At 46.2% G+C, this 18,285-nt stretch overlaps 1 protein-coding gene across 1 annotated transcript in view; it reads left to right on the top strand.

Annotated features, from left to right (window-relative positions):
- The window catches only part of URI1 (URI1 prefoldin like chaperone), a 466,682-nt gene that overhangs the window by 310,783 nt on the left and 137,614 nt on the right, over window positions 1-18,285 (top strand). Inside the window, exons 5-6 of the mRNA XM_086947708.1 lie at window positions 7,539-7,630; window positions 7,863-7,923. Of these exons, the coding sequence (XP_086803834.1) occupies window positions 7,539-7,630; window positions 7,863-7,923 (153 nt within the window). The remainder of the gene's footprint in view (window positions 1-7,538; window positions 7,631-7,862; window positions 7,924-18,285) is intronic.

Here is an 18,285-nt window from a genome sequence, read left to right on the forward strand (position 1 = left end):
CGCTCAACAGCTGGACAGTTAATTTCTAGGGTGGCCCACAAAGCAACCTCCTTCCCCTTAGCCACGGATACAAGAGGAAGTGGGTCAGGAGGCATCTACATAGCAAATTCCTTAAACCCACAAGGAAGTCTACAACACTGGGCCACAGGTTCCACAGCCTGGAAAGTGTATATATCAAAGAATGCCTTCAAGACAACAGGATGTTGCCCACTCCTACTCCCACCAGGGCTCAAATGCCGTTCTGCGCCGTGTAGCTGGAGGCGCTGCCGATGTGCCGGTAATGTGTTGATGCTAAAGGCCCCCCACAGCGCGCCGCCGGTGGAGCGCGGTCTTCTCAGCGATGCAAATACTCCTCAGGAGTGCCCCCCGGGGCGTGTGCTGAAGGCGCAGTAAAGGGCAGCAGGCAGACGCACCAAACGCTCCCGCCTGCCCCGTCCGCCGCCCCAGACCGGCGCCCCAACCCCTAACGATACCAGCGCGTGGGCCCTGTCTCCACGGCGCCGGAAACTACTCCGCTGTATTCGCGGGGCAGGCCAGCCGACCCGAGTGTAGACTACAACACCAGCAATCGGAGGTGAGGGGGATCTCAGAGCGCTGCCTAACTCACCCGGGGCCTCTCTGGTACCGCTCTTGGCTGCGAAGAAAACTCGCAGGGCGCTGTGCTGTGTGGGCCCGGCCAGGCGCCCTATAAACAGCGCCGGTAGGCCCGGTCCTCACGCTGTATGACGGTTCTCCGGGTCAAGCTAGACCTGGAACGCTGCAAATAGCCCTGCAGATTCAGCACCGCCCTCGCTGCCCGCAGTATTGGATGAGGTGAAGGTTGCTTCGCAGATGACTGGGGAAATCACCCCAGGGCCAGGCTGATGGTGAGAGCCTCTCTAGCTGGTGGCCATCATCGCCGCCGGCTTGGCCACGCCCCCCATATGTGGAACAGTTGCATGTAAAACACAAACGTACAACAATTTTTTTAAATGGGAGAAATTTAAAGTAGAAAAAGTTTTCTGCAAAATATTTTCACAATATGGAAAACATTTATGCACTTTAAATCTCTCCTACAAAGTTATAAATATACACGGTCTACTGGCCACCCGGATCAATAGGCCTACTGTTTGTAAATGCAATGCTTTAAAATTAAAATGAAGAGTTAACTTAATCATTAAGGTAACTTTTCATTTTAATTATCTCCCATTTAAAAGCATTCCGAAACATCATTTTTGTTCTCATGCTCCAATATTGAGTTGACAAGGACTTTTATATAAGGGTTGAATACCTCAGTGCTTCAGTTGTTAACCTCTATGCCCCAGCCTGGGCCATAAATCTGACAGAGCACTGCTCATTATCAGGCCCTGCAGTCTGGTGATAATATTAAATAAACAAAGCCTCTCCTTAACTTTAGAAGGAAAATGTGCCCTGTGCTTCTTTAAAAAAAACTCAAGGCTGTGATGTACTCTAAAGGTGTCTGTGAGCTGCAGGTAGCTCTCAATCGAGTGTTTGAAGACACCTTTGCTAGATATTGCAGAATTGATCCTCATTCCCTCCTTGTCCCCTACTGCGTCCTTTCGGATATATCTATTTTCATGAGACCATCTATTTGTTCATATAACATCATTTGCTCGTCTTTTTTCATTCGAGCACGGGAACGTGAACGTGGACGGGGAACACAAGCAGTGGCACACAAGCCGCAAATCGCTGGGCCACATTGCAGACAGAGACAGCAACTGAACACTATGAGCAGTACTATCCCTAAAAATGACAGTACTGTCCAGCCCCAGGCTGATATCACCCTCCAGGGCCAACCGGACCAAGTCCAGGTGCCTGGATTCTGGTGTATCTGGTGAGCTATCTTATGGAGTCTTGTTATTGCTGCATACATGGAAGGTGCGTTATTAGGAATAAACACACAACAACTGGAGCCGATCACTCTACAAGCTCCGCCCCTATCGGCCAGGATGACGTGAAGAACAAGGCGGTTCTAAAGAACAACAAGTCTCATAGCAGACTGCTCTTCTGTTAATTTTCCTAAGGCAAAAGTAGTTTCGTTCAGTACTGCTTCAAGAGTTCTTGTTAACCTACGTATTATTTTGCTATTTTGAACAGGACCTATGAACCAGAAGTATCCTTTAATGTAATCCTTGTACTGGTCCCATGCTGACTCGTACAAGGATTACACCTTGTGCCCCTTTTCTGCCAGGAAGTATAAGACTGTCAGTGATGCACGTTCGCAGTCTCGTTCTGTCCGTGCTGTGATCAAAAGATCATCAACGTATTGGAGCAGTGCAGTGTCAGTAGGCATGTGAATACTGTCTAGTTGTCTTTTTAGCTCTTGACTATAAATACTAGGACTTTCTGTGAACCCTTGAGGAGCTCTTGCAAATTTGAAGCTTCGGCCATTTAAACAGAATCCGAAATGGTATTGGCTTTCCGGATGGATTGGTACACTAAAGAAGGCGTTCTTGAGATCAATTACAGTAAAGAACGCTGCTTCGGAATCAATGGCAGTCAATAGGGAAGAGATGTCTGGGACCACCGGGTACTGGGGTATTATGCATTTGTTTAATTCTCGGAGATCAATCACTAATCTGTAAAACGATGTTGCATTTGGGTCAGTTCTTTTGAGAATCGGAATGATAGGGGAATTGCATATATTGGAGTCAGTTTCTACAACCACTCCTTGTTCAATGAGTTCATCAACAATTTTCAGTAAGGCTACTACAGCATCAGGGGGTAACTTGTATTGTCGGATTCGTGGCAGTACGACTCCTCGCTTGAGTGTAACACGGTATGGTGTAATGTGCATGTAACCTACATCAGTCGGACCTTTCGCCCATAAGTGCTGTGGTACATTCTGAAGTCTGGGATCAAAATCTCTTAACACATAATGTCCTTTAAAATCACGTAAAAACAACCTCACTCCTTCTGGAGAACAACAAATCACTGCTCCTAGTTCTTTCAATATTTTTATACCAAGCAAGTTTTCTGGACATGCTTTCGTAAGCAACAAGTCTGTAGTACGAGACAATGGACCAACTCCTAGGGAAACTGGCTTTGACACTTCGTTAACAATAGGCTTTCCTGAAAATCCCAGGGAAATATTCTGTGAGCCTGAGAGGGGTGCCCCTGGAACCTCGTCGTGACTGATGGTAGTTCTGCTCGCCCCTGTATCAATCAGAAATTTTCTGTCCTTTCCTAATACATGACTGTGCACATAGGGACCCTCTTGATCTACAGGAACCTCAATAAGGGGCAAGCCAACCTCCCTCTCTAGGCTGTTTCATGAGTACTGTTGATAATCAGGGTAATCTTATTGTGCATACTGGTACATTTGTTGTGTGACATGTTGTGCGGCAGCAATGGGTTGGGGTACGGCTACTGTCTGTTGCGCGTTCTGTGGAGTTTGCGTGTTCTGCGGGACATGTTCCTGTCTAGGAGGACGCGGTCTTTCTTTCGTCTTGCCTGTAGCTATATTATGTTTCAGGACAGTACATTCATTTATAAAGTGACCTGGCTTTTTACAGTAGTTGCAGTTCCCTTTGACAGGTGCCATGTTCTTTCTCTGACCATCGGCTGGAACTGATTGAGCTACTAGTACTTTCATTTTCTTGTCTTTCATGCGTCTCTTTTCGTGTTCTTGTTCTTCTATAATTCTGTTCTGGTGGTACTGTAACATTTGTAACATTTGGGAAGGACTATTAGCTTGCCAGGTACTTTCAACCTTCAGTACTCTATTTTTGATCTGGGGTGAGGAATTTTCTACTAATTTGGTCACAAAAAGATGTGGGTACGATTCACTACTGGTCTTCAAGCCACTATTAATAAGAAAACATTTCTCAAATCTAGAATAAAAATCACTAGTGTCTTCATCTTGTTTCTGTTTACAGGCTGAAATGGCATCCCAATCTTCCTTTTTAGTAGTCAATAATCTTGGCAAGACCTGTATCAATAGCTCGGGTAATTCTTTAGCTTTGTCCGAAAGACCAATACCTGGGGCTCTTTTTTATCTTCGTCTTCCAATTCTGCCCAATTAATCTTTTTCTCTCCCACCTCCCATTCTTTTTCTTGGATTTTTTCATAAATACCTGCTGGTAACAGTACTTTCAACATCTTAATGATATCGGCGTATGTATACTCCCCCATACGGAGCATGTCTTTTAATTCACGGTGAAACCCTGCTGGGTCTTTATCATGACAGGGCAGTAATTTTTTCATTTCCAATAATTCCATTTTTGTCAAGGGTGTATAAACAAATACTCGTTGAAGCGCACCCCCGTCAGTTCTAACGGGATGAACCTCTCGTAAAGGATTCTGTCTATCTAGGTAAAAGGTCTTTCTTTCTCGGTGTGGAACAGGGACAAAATGCGGGGTCAGGAAAGTCATGTACTTATGTCGTTGTTCTAGTATGACTTTAATTACTCCTTTATTTCAATTTTTGGTCAGTAGCTTGGAATATGTGTTCGAGAGAATATTGTTCTGGTATTGGAGAGAGAGAACGTTTATTGTAATCTAGACGTATGGGTCTGTCAAATGGTCTTGCCCTACCTACGTAATTTATTTTGCTTGAGTTCTCAGCTACTAAATCATCGTCCTCTGAGACTTCGTCTTCTTTCTCAGCTTCTTTCTCGGCTTGTTCTTTCTCGTGTATATCAAGAATTTCTTTACGAATTTTCCTGTACATACTTTCTACACTACTCTGTTTATCAAACTGTAAGAGCATACGTTGAAGCTCCACTTTTCTATGTGCCATGGCCTCGTGAATACTTTCTGGTCCCTCCCCCGTTCTAATGAAGTGGTAGATTTTGTCTAAGTGTTCTTTCATGTCTGGTAAAATAAGCAAATAATCTGCAACACGTCTTAAACGTATTGAATATATAAGCATTGAACCTTCTCCTGGTACGGGATCATATATACAATCGGTAAGGCACTGTCTAAGGGATTGATATGTAGCTGCTTTAGGCGTGTGTTGTAGTGCTAACTCTCGTAGTGATGATCGTTTTAACGGAGGTGGTGTGGAGGGACCCCCTCCCGCTGCTCCTAGACTGGAATCGCCATGGCTTGAATCATGTTTTACTGCCAACGCTGTCGCTGGTAATGCGTGTTGAACTTGTGTTACGGGTGGTTGCATTTCAAAAGGATTGGTAGGGATGGTAGCAGGAGGAACAGTAGGAGGAGTAGTTAGGTTGACAGGAACGACAGGGTTCGGAGGAGGTACATTTACATTTACATATGCTGGAGCAGCGTCATCCAAATAAGAGGAAAAGAAAATGTCCGCTGCAGTCTGTTTATGACTACGGATTTTAGTCTGGATCAGTGGTGGCGGCAAGTTACTGGGTTCTTCCGGGGTCACTTTAGGTAGACCCTCGGCAAAGAGGGGGTACATGCCTTTAATAAGGGCATTTCTTTGTCTGTCTAATTGTTCTGTTTTAACCCGTTCACCTTCGTCTAGTAGTTCTTTTTCCTTGTCTTTTTCTGATGCTTCTCTACTTCTCTCTGCTTTCTGGATTTCTTTCTCTGTTCTTCTATGCGCTTCTTTACGCCACAATACTATGGCATCTTTCTGGGATTGTCTGGCTTTTCTTTTCCACAGTGCTTCCTCTACTCTCATGATGCAATCAGCATCCCATGTCCCTGAGACAGGCCATCTATATTTCTCTTTCAGATCCTTAGTATAATCTACCCATAAATCTAAGTACAGTATGGCATCTAAACCATGCTTGTGGTACATAAAATGTCCAGGAGTGTCCCTTGGCGGGACGGGAACTGCCTCTTCGAGTATCCCTTTCCTAGTCCCTATCTGACGTAATTTCGAAAACAGCGGCATATTTAAACTAGTTTGAACGAAACCACAATAAGCACAATAATAGACTGCAAACACTCACTCATACCACGACATTAAAACATTACAGATACTACCTGGTACATAGAATAACACAATTCTGAAATAATCGGAAATACAATACTATACTGGATGCACTGCTAGAACAGTACAGTCATACCGGTCTCATGAAGAGACACGTCATACCGCATCCACCGAAATGGACACGTCTATACCGGGTCTGTGTACCCAGACCCGTCTTGACCGGGCTTAAATGAATGAACCCGTCTAGATGCGTTCCCAACAATGGTACTCACCGGGAAGCAAAAACTGAAGGCCTCGGAACTGGACTGGACTGCTACGGCTTCTGGTACTGCTGCTTCTGCTACGCATGCGCCTCGGAAAAAAGGTGGGCCTCGGGATACCTCGGACCTTGCTCTCTCGGTTCGGGCTCTGGTCGGGATGGTCCGCAATCCTCACCGCCTCGTGTGGATGCCTCGTCGCAGTCTCCGTCTCCTCCGTGGGCCTGAGGGAGTTAGCAGGAAAACCCGCGGATGTGCACAGAAATGGGTCCGTCACGGCTGTAGAAGGGGTCAGGGGGCTGTGCTTACATCGCCGGCGCGTGGGGAAGGGGACTAGTCCCTGTTCGGTTTTTGTTTATTTCTCGGAGATCAATCACTAATCTGTAAACCGGTGGTGCATTTGGATCAGTTTCGTTACTTGGATGAAGTAAGTTCAGGAAGAAACCGATGGTGGCAAGGATAAACTCGGGAAAGGGAACTGGGCCACTGGTGTGACCTAAGGTTGCAGCAGAGGGTCCAAGTTGAAAATTTAGTTTTGTGCCTATTCCACCTATGGTTCATCCATCTTCTCCATTAATTAAAATTTTCTTTGAGAATTGCTGCATTGCCTGGCTCTTATTTCCTTTCTGGTTGGCAGCACCTTAGCATTCCTAAAATTTCCATAATGTACCACCAAGTCATCTTGCCCTCCCCAGCGCAGGCTTGCAACTTTAAATTTCATCTCCTTGGGTGTCTCATCTCCGTTTCGATCACCGTTGGCCTAGGCAGTCTATGTTTGAATGACCGGAGTAATTCACATGGCATTTCAAATGTGGTCCAATCAGCTGCAGGATGACCGGTTGTATTTCTCTGGGCAGCTCCATGGGACTCTTTTGTCCAGTCTATACCTACACCTAAGGTGCTTGTTTTTCTCTGCTCTGAATTTGCCCCCAGGGCTATAAGCCGACCATAATTCCTTGTTGTTTTTAATATGAGGGAAATCAGGACGCATATTTATGAAAGACTAACTACAGTTTATTGAAAGTATATTTATAGATAACAAATTGGATGAAGAAATTCTCCTATGCGTTGCATGCAAGATTCATTTATCCGAACATAAATTATCTATCTAAACTTCAGTGAAATATGGCTGTATGTATGATAATACAAACAACGTTGTTTACCAGAAGGTATTGGTTGACATCTGGAAGCCGGTTCCATTTCCTACATTGATAAATGTGTGTTTTGATTGCAGTAAGTAGTCTCTTCTACGTTGTAAACACAAGACTTAGTTTTTGAAGTGAGAAGTGTACGCGAAAAGAAGTGTTCTGCAGTGATTTTGGGGTCACTTTTATTGTCGGGCATTATCAGCTAACATAGTAACTGTCAAAGATGAAGCAGGTGAACTTGTCCTGGTTTTCCTCGTAACTTTTCATTTGCTATTTTAGATGTCAGGAAAACCCTGGATGATTTACAAGTAGTTATAAAGAACTTTGAATCTCGAGTTGAATTCACAGAAGACTTGCAGAAGATGAGCGATGTAAGCTTCCCCTTTTCTTCATCGAAGATAAAACTATGTGAATATTCCAGTAACTATAAATGTGTTTAGCATATACTAAAATGATTGAACTTTGTCACTATAGAAACTTTATAATTTTGGAGATCATTCAAATAATGAATTCAATTCACAGTTGAATAATGTAATTGTGATGTATTATTAGTGACTCAGTAAGAAGTGTTTCTTAAGCAGTCTTTTTTTGCCCCCTCTGTAGCAAGCCGGCGACTATGTTGACATCAGAGAGGTAACAGGGACTCAAATTATTGAAACTAAAGGTATTTTAAATTATGACCTTCAATATGTACTGATGTAATTGAATGCATTTACTATGTGCATGCTTTATTTACTTGGTCTATTTTGAGTATGATTGAATTCCCCTATTTGTCTGAACAGTTCTTTACAGTGCAGTTAAGCTACTAAGACTACAGCTTTATCATTGGTACAGCCAGAAAATACATACATTATTTGTTACAGGTAGTAAATGTGTTGTCTTCTTGATCGCATCAAGTGGAGAAATGAACGATTTGTAGAGGTTTCTAGCAATCAGGGTTAAGTTTCACTTTAAAGTAGATTGCTGATCACTTTGAAACAGCCCATCTTAACCGCCATGGTTTTGTTTGTATATGATTATAACTTCTTTTGAGGTTGGATCTAATGTGTTCCACCAAATTAAACATTATCTATATACATATATTTGTCGACAAGACTAAAGATATCACAGCACTCTCCTTGGGATATTATCCATTTATTTAATCCTCCATCTCTTCTCCTACGCATTTTAACCATCTCAGTCTTGATCAAGACCGAGATGGTTGAATCGCGCAGGAGGAGAGAGAAGGAGGATTAAATAAATGGATAATATCCCAAGGATAGTGCTGCGATATCTTTATTCTTGTTGTCAAACAGATTTGCAAGGATTGGCCTACCTTGTCGCATGCGCCAGCTGTATATGTTAATGGACGGCTTGTTGGTTGTTTCAAGGGGCAAGAACATCTTTATCCATGATTAGGTTATTATTATTTTTTGAAGACAGATGCATTAAACATATTAATTTAAGCCCATCCAGGGCTCAATTAAGGAAGGTGCCTAGCGAATAAAGGCAATTATTTGCCCATCCAGGGCTTAATAAAGAGAGGTCTCACTTATATTTACTTTTGCAGATCTCCTTAATGTGTAAATAAGATCTAATTTTCGATTATATTTTGCATTGATGAACTATATGTGTGCATTGATCTATATCCAAGTGAAGAATCAGATGAATTTTTCCACTGCTGGTCAGATTGTTTATTTTTAATTTGCACAACATGCTTTAATCTTTTGATAATTGTGGGCTAATTATGACTCAGCAATGTGGTGTTATGAATTTTGTGGCCTCTTTTTCGCTACTGTCAACGACATTAACTGTAGTTTGTCTTCTATGTTTATTGAATGACCAGGAAGTGCTTCTGCTTTTTTCAATGTTAAATCTCAAAATTCTATTTGGAATAACTTTGGCGCTGGTTGATGAATCTGCCTGAAAATTTCCTCAAAATGGCCTCGTCGAGCTCCGGTCCTTCCCTGAAAGTTTGGGGGGATGCGTCAAGCGGGGGCCGAGATAAAAGGGGGGTCCCAAAACGCGTTTTCCCCATGTTAATTTCCATAGGGCGGTCGACCTCACTTTTAGCCCGAACGGCTGAATGGATTTATACCAAACTTGGCAAAATTGTAGGGACAGGTAGCCCGATATGCCTTTGCTATGTCTCAAGATATGTGCTCCAGTGGATTTTGAGTAATTTAGGTTAAAAAAAATATATATATCTATAGGCGCGCCCCGGGACTCGCACCGGGGAGCGCACCGGGCGTGCTACGCGACTTGCGCATGGAAATCTGATTGGCTCACAGGTGTCTGTAAACATTCGAAACAGTCCGGAGCGGCCGCCATCTTGTGTCTCGGTAGGATCGAGACACAAGAGGTGGCATAAAAAAAAGAAGGAAATGACTATAACGGGGCAGGGTAGACCCCCCCCTGACCCCCTAGGTTTGATGTGTGGGCTAAAATAGGGTCCCGCGGGGCATTTATTAAAAAAAAAAAAAATTCGAATTGCGCGGGGGGAGCGCCCGGTACACGCACCGGGGAGCGAAGCATGGGGAAAATCCAGGGCCTTATTTATGAAGGCCTTGCGACAGTTTTGCGCCGCCGGTGCGTCACTTTTTGTGACGCACCAGCGGTGTAAAAAATGCGCCTCGTTGCGCTATATTTAAAAAGTGACGCATCTAGGTAGATGGGTCACTTTTTAAAACCCTGCGCCACATTATACATGCGTCAGGTATAATGTATGCAGAGGGGGCGTTCCCCCGCAAAAAGCCTCGTAATAGTGACGCAGTGAAATCTATGAGATTTCACTGCGTCACTTTTAGGACGCTGTTACGTCAAAATCTTGCGCCTGCCTCACAGCAGGCGTAAGACTGACGCAAGACCTTTCACATGGGGCTTTCCCCATGTGAAAGGACGCATTACTGGAGTTGCGTCACTTTTGTGACACACTCCAGCAATGCGTCACTTTTGCGCTTACAGATACGTCAGAAATACTGAGTTGAGTGGTCGCTCCCCTGTGTCCCTCGAGGATATTGGTATCGTTGTGCTATTGGTATCGCTGCTTCACATTACTGCTTATTGATTTGCTGCCTGCTGCTTGCATATTGCCGATTTCAGCCTGATTGCGCACTGTGCCGCTCTGCATTAATTTATGCACTGTTGTATCTGCCTGCTGCCTGCTTGATCGCCGCTGAGCTCTGCCTGAATCTCTGGGTGCTATTTACGCTGTTTTCACTGTGTTTTCTGCGCGTTTACTGTACTCTCCCCCCCCCCTCCGCCTCCATTTTGTTGTTGTTGTGGTAGTCTCGAGCCCGCCCCGCCTCCCAGCTGAGACGCCCTCGCCCCTCCCCCCCCCACTCTCCATATATGACAGTAGTTCCCGTGCGCAGCGTTTACGCGCAGCGACCGCGCCCACTCCGCGCCGAAGGTGCGCCAAAGGTAAGCCCGTCTACGCCCGTCCGCGCCTGGACCGCGCCCAGCGCCATACCCCCTGGCCCCCGTCCCTCCCAGCCCTCCCGCATTACCTACGATGCCGCTACCCTCCTAGCCCTTAACCCCGGTCGCGCCCCCAACTGCGTCCAAGCAGCTCCCGGACACACTCATGGACCTTTCTCTTGCTACTCCTGCAAATTCAGCGGCACCGACAACCACTCCGCTACGACCACTCCACAGACTCCCGACCCCAACCACCTACAATGCATCCTTCTCAACACCCGCTCGGTCCACAGACACGCCATTGACCTATGGAATCTACTAGACACCATCTCTCCAGACGTCGCCTTCCTAACAGAAACATGGATGAACGCTTCCTCCGCCCCAGACATCACCATTGCCATCCCTGAAGACTATAAGATCACACGCAAGGACCGTACCGGCCACACAGGAGGAGGAATCGCTATCGTCCATAAGAAATCAATCCGCATTTCAACCAGCTCTGACGCCAACCTCGCCAACTCCGAACACCTTCACTTCCAAATCCACATCGACCCCAAGACCACACTCAGAGGCACCCTCCTCTACAGACCACCAGGACCCCGCGCAAAATTCAGTGAAGACATCACGGACTTCATCACTCCACACGCACTCTCCTCCAAAGACTACATCCTTCTGGGAGACCTCAACTTTCACCTTGAAAAGATCAACGACCGCAACACCACCACCCTCTTGGACAACCTCGCCAACCTCGGACTTAAACAACTGGTCACTTCCCCCACCCACATCGCAGGTCACACACTCGACCCCATCTTCACCTCCAGCAATCATGTCTCCTTCAGCCACACTACGGATCTCCTCTGGACTGACCACAGCTGCGTTCACTTCACCTTCAACAAGCCGAAACCCACCAACCACCTCCAACCAACTCTGCAAAGAAACTGGAACAAAATCACCACCGACCAAATCTCCGCATCGCTCCTTCTAAACACCCCAGCCCACTCTTCTAACCCAAACCAAGCCGCCGCCAACCTCACCCTATGGCTATCCAACACCGCCGACACCTTAGCACCACTGAAAAAACGTCAAAGCAAACCTGACAGCAAGAAGGCTCATGGTTCAACGATGACCTTAAGAAGTCCAAGAAACTCTGCCGCTCCCTTGAAAAGGCCTGGAAAAAAGACCCAACCACCAGCACCAAGGACGCCTTCAAAAACGCCACCCGCACTCACCACCAACTAATCCGAAAGGCCAAGAAAACAGCATTCAAGGATCGACTTGACAACAACGCCCACAACAGCAAAGAACTTTTCAACATCGTCAAGGAATTTTCCAATCCCTCGGCCAACTCCAACGACATCACCCCCTCTAAAGCCCTCTGCGACTCCCTAGCCTCATTCTTCCACAACAAGATTGCAGACATCCACAACAGCTTCGACAACCAACCCGGAGACCAACCCACCCAACCATCTGCTGAACATTCTCCCCCCGTGAACACCCTTAACGTCTGGAACCCAATCTCCACTGAGGACACAATCCGCCTGATGAATTCCATCCACTCAGGATCCCCCACAGACCCTTGCCCTCACCACATCTTGAACAAAGCAGACTCCGTCATAGCACCGCACCTCCGAGACGCCATCAACTGCTCCTTCAACTCCGCCACCTTCCCAGAAGACTGGAAACACGCTGAACTCACCGCCCTGCTGAAAAAACCCACAGCGGACCCCACCGAACTCAAAAATTACCGCCCCATTTCGTTCCTTCCATTCCCGGTCAAAGTCATCGAGAAAGCTGTCAACAACCAGCTCGCCGCTTTCCTCGAAGCCAACAAATCCCTCGACTCCTCACAATCTGGCTTCCGAGCAAAACACAGCACTGAGACCGCCCTCATCGCAGCAACAGACGACATTCGAACTCTACTGGACAATGGAGACACAGTCGCCCTCATCCTCCTCGACCTCTCTGCAGCATTCGACACAGTCTGCCACAGCACCCTTCTACAACGCCTCAACAACACCGGAATACAAGGAAAAGCACTTGAATGGATCACCTCGTTCCTCACCGGAAGAACCCAGAGAGTCCGCCTTCCACCATTCAAGTCCGAGGCTACTGAAGTCATCTGTGGTGTACCACAAGGATCCTCACTCAGCCCCACCCTCTTCAACGTATACATGAGCCCCCTCGCGGCCATCGCCCGCCAACACAACCTCAACATCATCTCTTACGCGGATGACACTCAACTAATCCTTTCTCTCACCAATGACCCCAGCACCGCCAAAACTAACCTACACGAAGGAATGAAAGAAGTTGCCGAATGGATGAAACAAAGCTGTCTGAAACTGAACTCAGACAAAACAGAAGTCCTCATCCTAGGTACATCCCCCTCTGCATGGGACGACTCTTGGTGGCCGGAAGCCCTTGGAAAAGCACCCATCCCGACAGACCACGCACGGAACCTAGGCGTCATCCTGGATTCTTCACTCTCAATGAACAGACAAGTCAGCGCCGTATCCTCATCCTGCTTCAACATCCTTCGCATGCTCCAAAAAACATTTCGCTGGATCCCCACCGAAACAAGGAAAACAGTCACCCATGCTCTGGTCACGAGCCGACTGGACTACGGAAACACCCTCTACGCAGGTACTACCGCTAAACTCCAGAAGAAACTCCAACGAATCCAAAACGCCTCAGCCAGGATCATATTGGACATCCCGCGCAACGAACACATCTCTGGTCACCTGAAAGACCTCCACTGGCTACCCGTCAATAAGAGAATCACTTTCCGACTGCTAACCCACGCACACAAGTCACTCTACGACATCGGACCAGAATGCCTCAACTCACGACTGTCCTTCTACACCCCCTCCCGCCAACTACGTTCTTCCAGCCAAGCCCTCGCCACTGTACCTCGCATCAACCAGACCACCATGGGAGGCAGATCCTTCTCATACCTGGCTGCTAAAACATGGAACTCACTCCCCGCTTACCTTCGCCTTACCCAGAACCACCTAGCATTCAGAAAGCAACTTAAAACGTGGATATTTGACAAGTAATCCTCCTCCCCTCTCTAAGCGCCTTGAGACCCTCTGGGTATGTAGTGCGCTATATAAATTCTCTGACTTGACTTCTCAGACTATCTACGACCCTTTCTTGCGTCAATACGTCCCTTTTGCATACATTACACCTGACGTAGGAATAATGTGGCGCTGGGGCTTACAAAGTGACGCAACTACCTAGAGGCGTCACTTTGTAAATATGACTGAATAAGGTGCATTTTTTACAGCACTGGTGCGTCACAAAAAGTGATGCTCTGGTGGTGTTAAAGTGACGCATGGCCTCATAAATGAGTCCTTCAGTCTTCTACTCATGCGTCATATTAAATTTATGACGTATTATGTTGGAAGTTCTTACAGATATGTCAGTATTTTAGACGTATCTGTTAGCGCAAAGTGATGCATTGCTGGAGTGTGTCTCAAAAATGAAGCAACTCCAGCAATGTATCCTTTCACATGGGGCCAAGCCCCATGTGAAAGGGCCTGCACGCCTGCTGTGAAGCAGGCGTAAGATTTGGACGCAACAGCTTCATAAAAGTGACGCAGTGATATCTCATAGATTTCACTGCGTCACCTCTACGACCCTTTCTTGCGTCAATACGTCCCTTTTGCATACATTACACCTGACGTAGGAATAATGTGGCGCAGGGGCTTACATAGTGACGCATCTACCTAGATGCGCCACTTTGTAAATATGACTAAATAAGGTGTATTTTTTACTGGACTGATGCATCACAAAAAATGACGCTCTGGTGGCGTTAAAGTGACGCATGGCTTCATAAATGAGGCCTTCAGTCTTCAACTCCAGCAATGCATCTTTTCTTACCCTTCCACAGCCCCGTTCCTTTTCAACATTTTCTTTGAATATCAACATTCCCCATATTCACTCTTCTTCTCCTTACTTTCCTTCCCAACACTCACCTTCTTTCAGTCCCCCTACTTCACTTCCTTTCTCCTCTCATACCTTTCTGTTCTTTCTTACTCCTTTTCCTTTCCATTATCAATGCACTCCATTTCACTTACTCTTTTTCATTTTTTTAAGAATATAGCTCTTTGATGAGAATTGGAGGTAGTTCTGAAAAGAACTGTTTGTTTTCTTCTTTTTTCAAAACAGGAACAAAAACAGGATATGGAAACTGCTCAACAGGAGCAAAAAAAACAAAAAAAATTAGGGGTGGGAACGGCAGTGATGGTTCTCCAATGCTCGAACCATGAGCTGGACACTTTGCTCCCCATAGGTAAGGAGTTGATTGCAGTATCTGCATCTCAGGACACCATTGTTAAAAGCAGGTTGAATATTTGGCACGAGCTCCTGCGATTGCCCCCTCCCAGAAGTAGCTCCTCGGGTGGATGTAGAGGCCCCATCACTGTGAACCTCTTGTGCCAGAGCCCTGACACTTTCCCGGGCAAAATTCTGGGGGTGCCTCCTCTCCACATGCCGGATCATCGTAAAGTTCCCAAAATAGTTTTTTTGGGGGGGGGTCACCCCGTGACAGGACTTGTTTGCAGATCCTGCACTCCACTTTTGGAGCATTCACCTTTTTCTGGTTAGGTGGTATTTTAAAAAATTTCCAAATAAAATGCTCCTTCACCTTTGGCTGAGGAGGCTCTTCATTGATGAATTCAGGCTCTTCATCACTGCGGGATTCTCTGACAGCCATGGTAAACCAAGAAAGATCCAGGAGCAAAAAACAGGTCTTTCAGTCACAAAAGTGAAAGAAGAAGTGAAGGAAATGGGTGGAGATTTCATTCTTTGTATAAAAAAAACTGTTAGCAACCAATGAAAAGTGTTATTTTAAGGTCACATGACTTGACGCGCTGACGCTGCGCGCACCGGAGCGCTTCCGGGTGCGCACACGCGGCGCGAACGTAGGCGCATTCGCGGCGCGAACGTAGGTGCTTCCGGGGCGCATAAGCGGCGCGAACGTAGGCGCTTCCGGGGGCGCTTACGCTGCGCGCCGAAGTGACGTCTTCATAGTTTCACGGAAATGCACAATCATTTTCATTTCCTTATAAAAAAAAAATTGCTTTTTTTTGTATGGTACAAAATGTTTTGCGTTATTATTAACTTTTCATTCATATTTTTTTCACGAACAAAAGTAGCGCTCTGGGTGCGCTTTCCGGAGAGCTTACCGGAGCGCGCACCCAGAGCGCCCCAGGAAAAAATGATAAAAAAACTTACAAATTAATACTTACACAAAACAGCAAATTTATTAAAAAAACATAGGTTAGAAACTCGATATAGAAAGGAATTAGCATTTAAAAAACCTATGAAATTCACTGAAAAACCATAGGTTTCACACCAGTTATAGTTGGGAATTAGCATTTTAAAAACCTAATAAATTCACTGAAAAAAACATATGTTTCACACCAGTTCTAGTTAGCTGGAAATTTTACTGACATAAAACCATTGAAATTCCCACGTTATAGTTAGTTGGACTCACTATAACTTGCGCGCCTGCAATGCACTGCTGATGACGTCACATATTACATCACTCATGACATGGTCAGTGACATCACTCATGACATCACTGACGACTGCTGGAAACTGCCCCCAAGCACCATTTCCTGCATGCAAGCACAATTACTCCCAGGTGGGCTTATCAAGTACGTCATACCCAGAGCATGCTGGTGCTTGTAGTCGATTAATATTTGGAGCAAACAATACAACCCAGGTGGGTCCAGCAAAATCCGACAACACGCCGACAGCAGGCTGGTTTAACACCAACCTTTATTCTGAAACGCGTAAGGCTGTTATTTTAATTCAAACTGCAACAAGCTGGATTCAGAATAAAGATCGGTGTCCATAAAGGATAAACTATCTCTGCACACATTTGGGATCCTCGGAATACCTTTTTCAAAAACAAAAAATGGGTTTGGCTCTGTCGACGGGCTCGTCAACAAGAGTTTCCTAGTCTCCACCAGTGATGAAAGGATCAGCGACGACGGCTTCGATGACGACGCCAGGCTCGGATGCACTGTTGACTCTGTCGTCAACTTCCACACTGACGACGTCCCCTTTGACTAGGATGACGGCGGTAATGCTGTCTACGGCTACCACGACGACTACGACGGCTTCAAGCATGATTATGACGACAATCTCAACGACGATCCAGTCTATGGTGTCCCTCACTCCGTCGACGACTCCAACAACGTCGTCGACTGCCTCGTTGACTACCTCGTCGACAATACAAAATGTGGTAATTTCAATTCGGAGATGCCGCATTACACCAGATATGACTTCTTGCAGGAAGGAGGCACCTCTGCCTCCTGCTCTCCTTCTAGAAGAGGTTTCTGATGACGACGATGGACCTTACGGTGCTGCTGTTAGCCTGTCACAGCTGAATGTCAAATACCAAGACTCTGACTCGGAAGAATACTATATTGATCAGCAACAATATTAGCCCCCATTAAGGTCTCATGAAGATTATTAGCAGGAGATGGTATGTATGCCATCCTCCCTCATCACAGACTTACAGGTCATGCTGTAGGATTACAGGCAGAGATTTCCTACACAATCTCCTGTCCAGGATACTGTGCAAGTGCCAGCTTCTCCACTTGCTCATCCGGTTACACCTCGATTTCCTCCACCAACTTCATTGCCGGAGTTACCAGAACTGCAGCCAGTAGTTACTGTCCAGGATGATACATCCGACGATGACCAGGGGACAACAACTGTTCCGGATCACGACAGGGAGTGGGATGAATACATCATTCCGGATCCTGGCTCTCCTGTTACGGATCCGGTGGATTTCCCCCCTTCAGATATTGGGGTTTTTCATAATCTAATGGAAAGAGCGTCTGAAAGATCGACCTGCCCTTACCAACAGTGCAGTTGGAATGTTTCTTGTACGATTTTCAGGAACTCAGTCAGATCCATCCCAATAGTGGGTCACGTCTGGGATAAAGGGCTCAAGGAGATGAAGATGCCTACCACAGTAATACCTGTTCTTCTTCGTCTAGGGAAGAAATATAAGGCCCCCAAGGATAGCCCAGCTTGTTTAGTCAGCCAACCTAAACCAGATTCAGTAATTTCTCAAGAGGCCCAAAGAAAATCCAAAAATCCAGCGGCAGAATCTCACTACACCTCCGGAAAAAGAGGGCAGGCGTTTGCATAATGCCGGAAAGAGGTTCTCTTCTATGTCTAGCCTCTTTGTCGGAGCAGCCAACACCTTAGCAATGCTTGCACGGTATGATCGCCAGATGTGGTGAAATCTGTCCCCTTATCTGGATCAATTGCAGGAAGATTCTAAGGTGGAAGCTAAGAAGATCCTCCAAGAGGAAGAGAGAACATGTTCTGAAATATTAGACTGCGCAATGGATATTGCGACAACAGCTTTCCGTTCCCTAGCGGAGGCGGCTGGCTTCATGCTTCAACTTTAAAAGCCCGCCTGGACAACAACGCACATGACAGCAAAGAGCTCTTCAGCATTGTGAAGGAACTCTCCAAACCCAGCGCCAACACCAACGACATCCCGCCCTCACAAGAACTATGCGGCTCACTGGCCACCTTCTTCACCGAAAAATCGCTGACATCAACAACAGCTTCAACCACACGACCGCCCCTACCACGC

Source organism: Lissotriton vulgaris, chromosome 12 (genome assembly GCF_964263255.1).
Source record: "Lissotriton vulgaris chromosome 12, aLisVul1.2, whole genome shotgun sequence".
Classification (NCBI taxonomy): Eukaryota; Metazoa; Chordata; class Amphibia; order Caudata; family Salamandridae; genus Lissotriton; species Lissotriton vulgaris.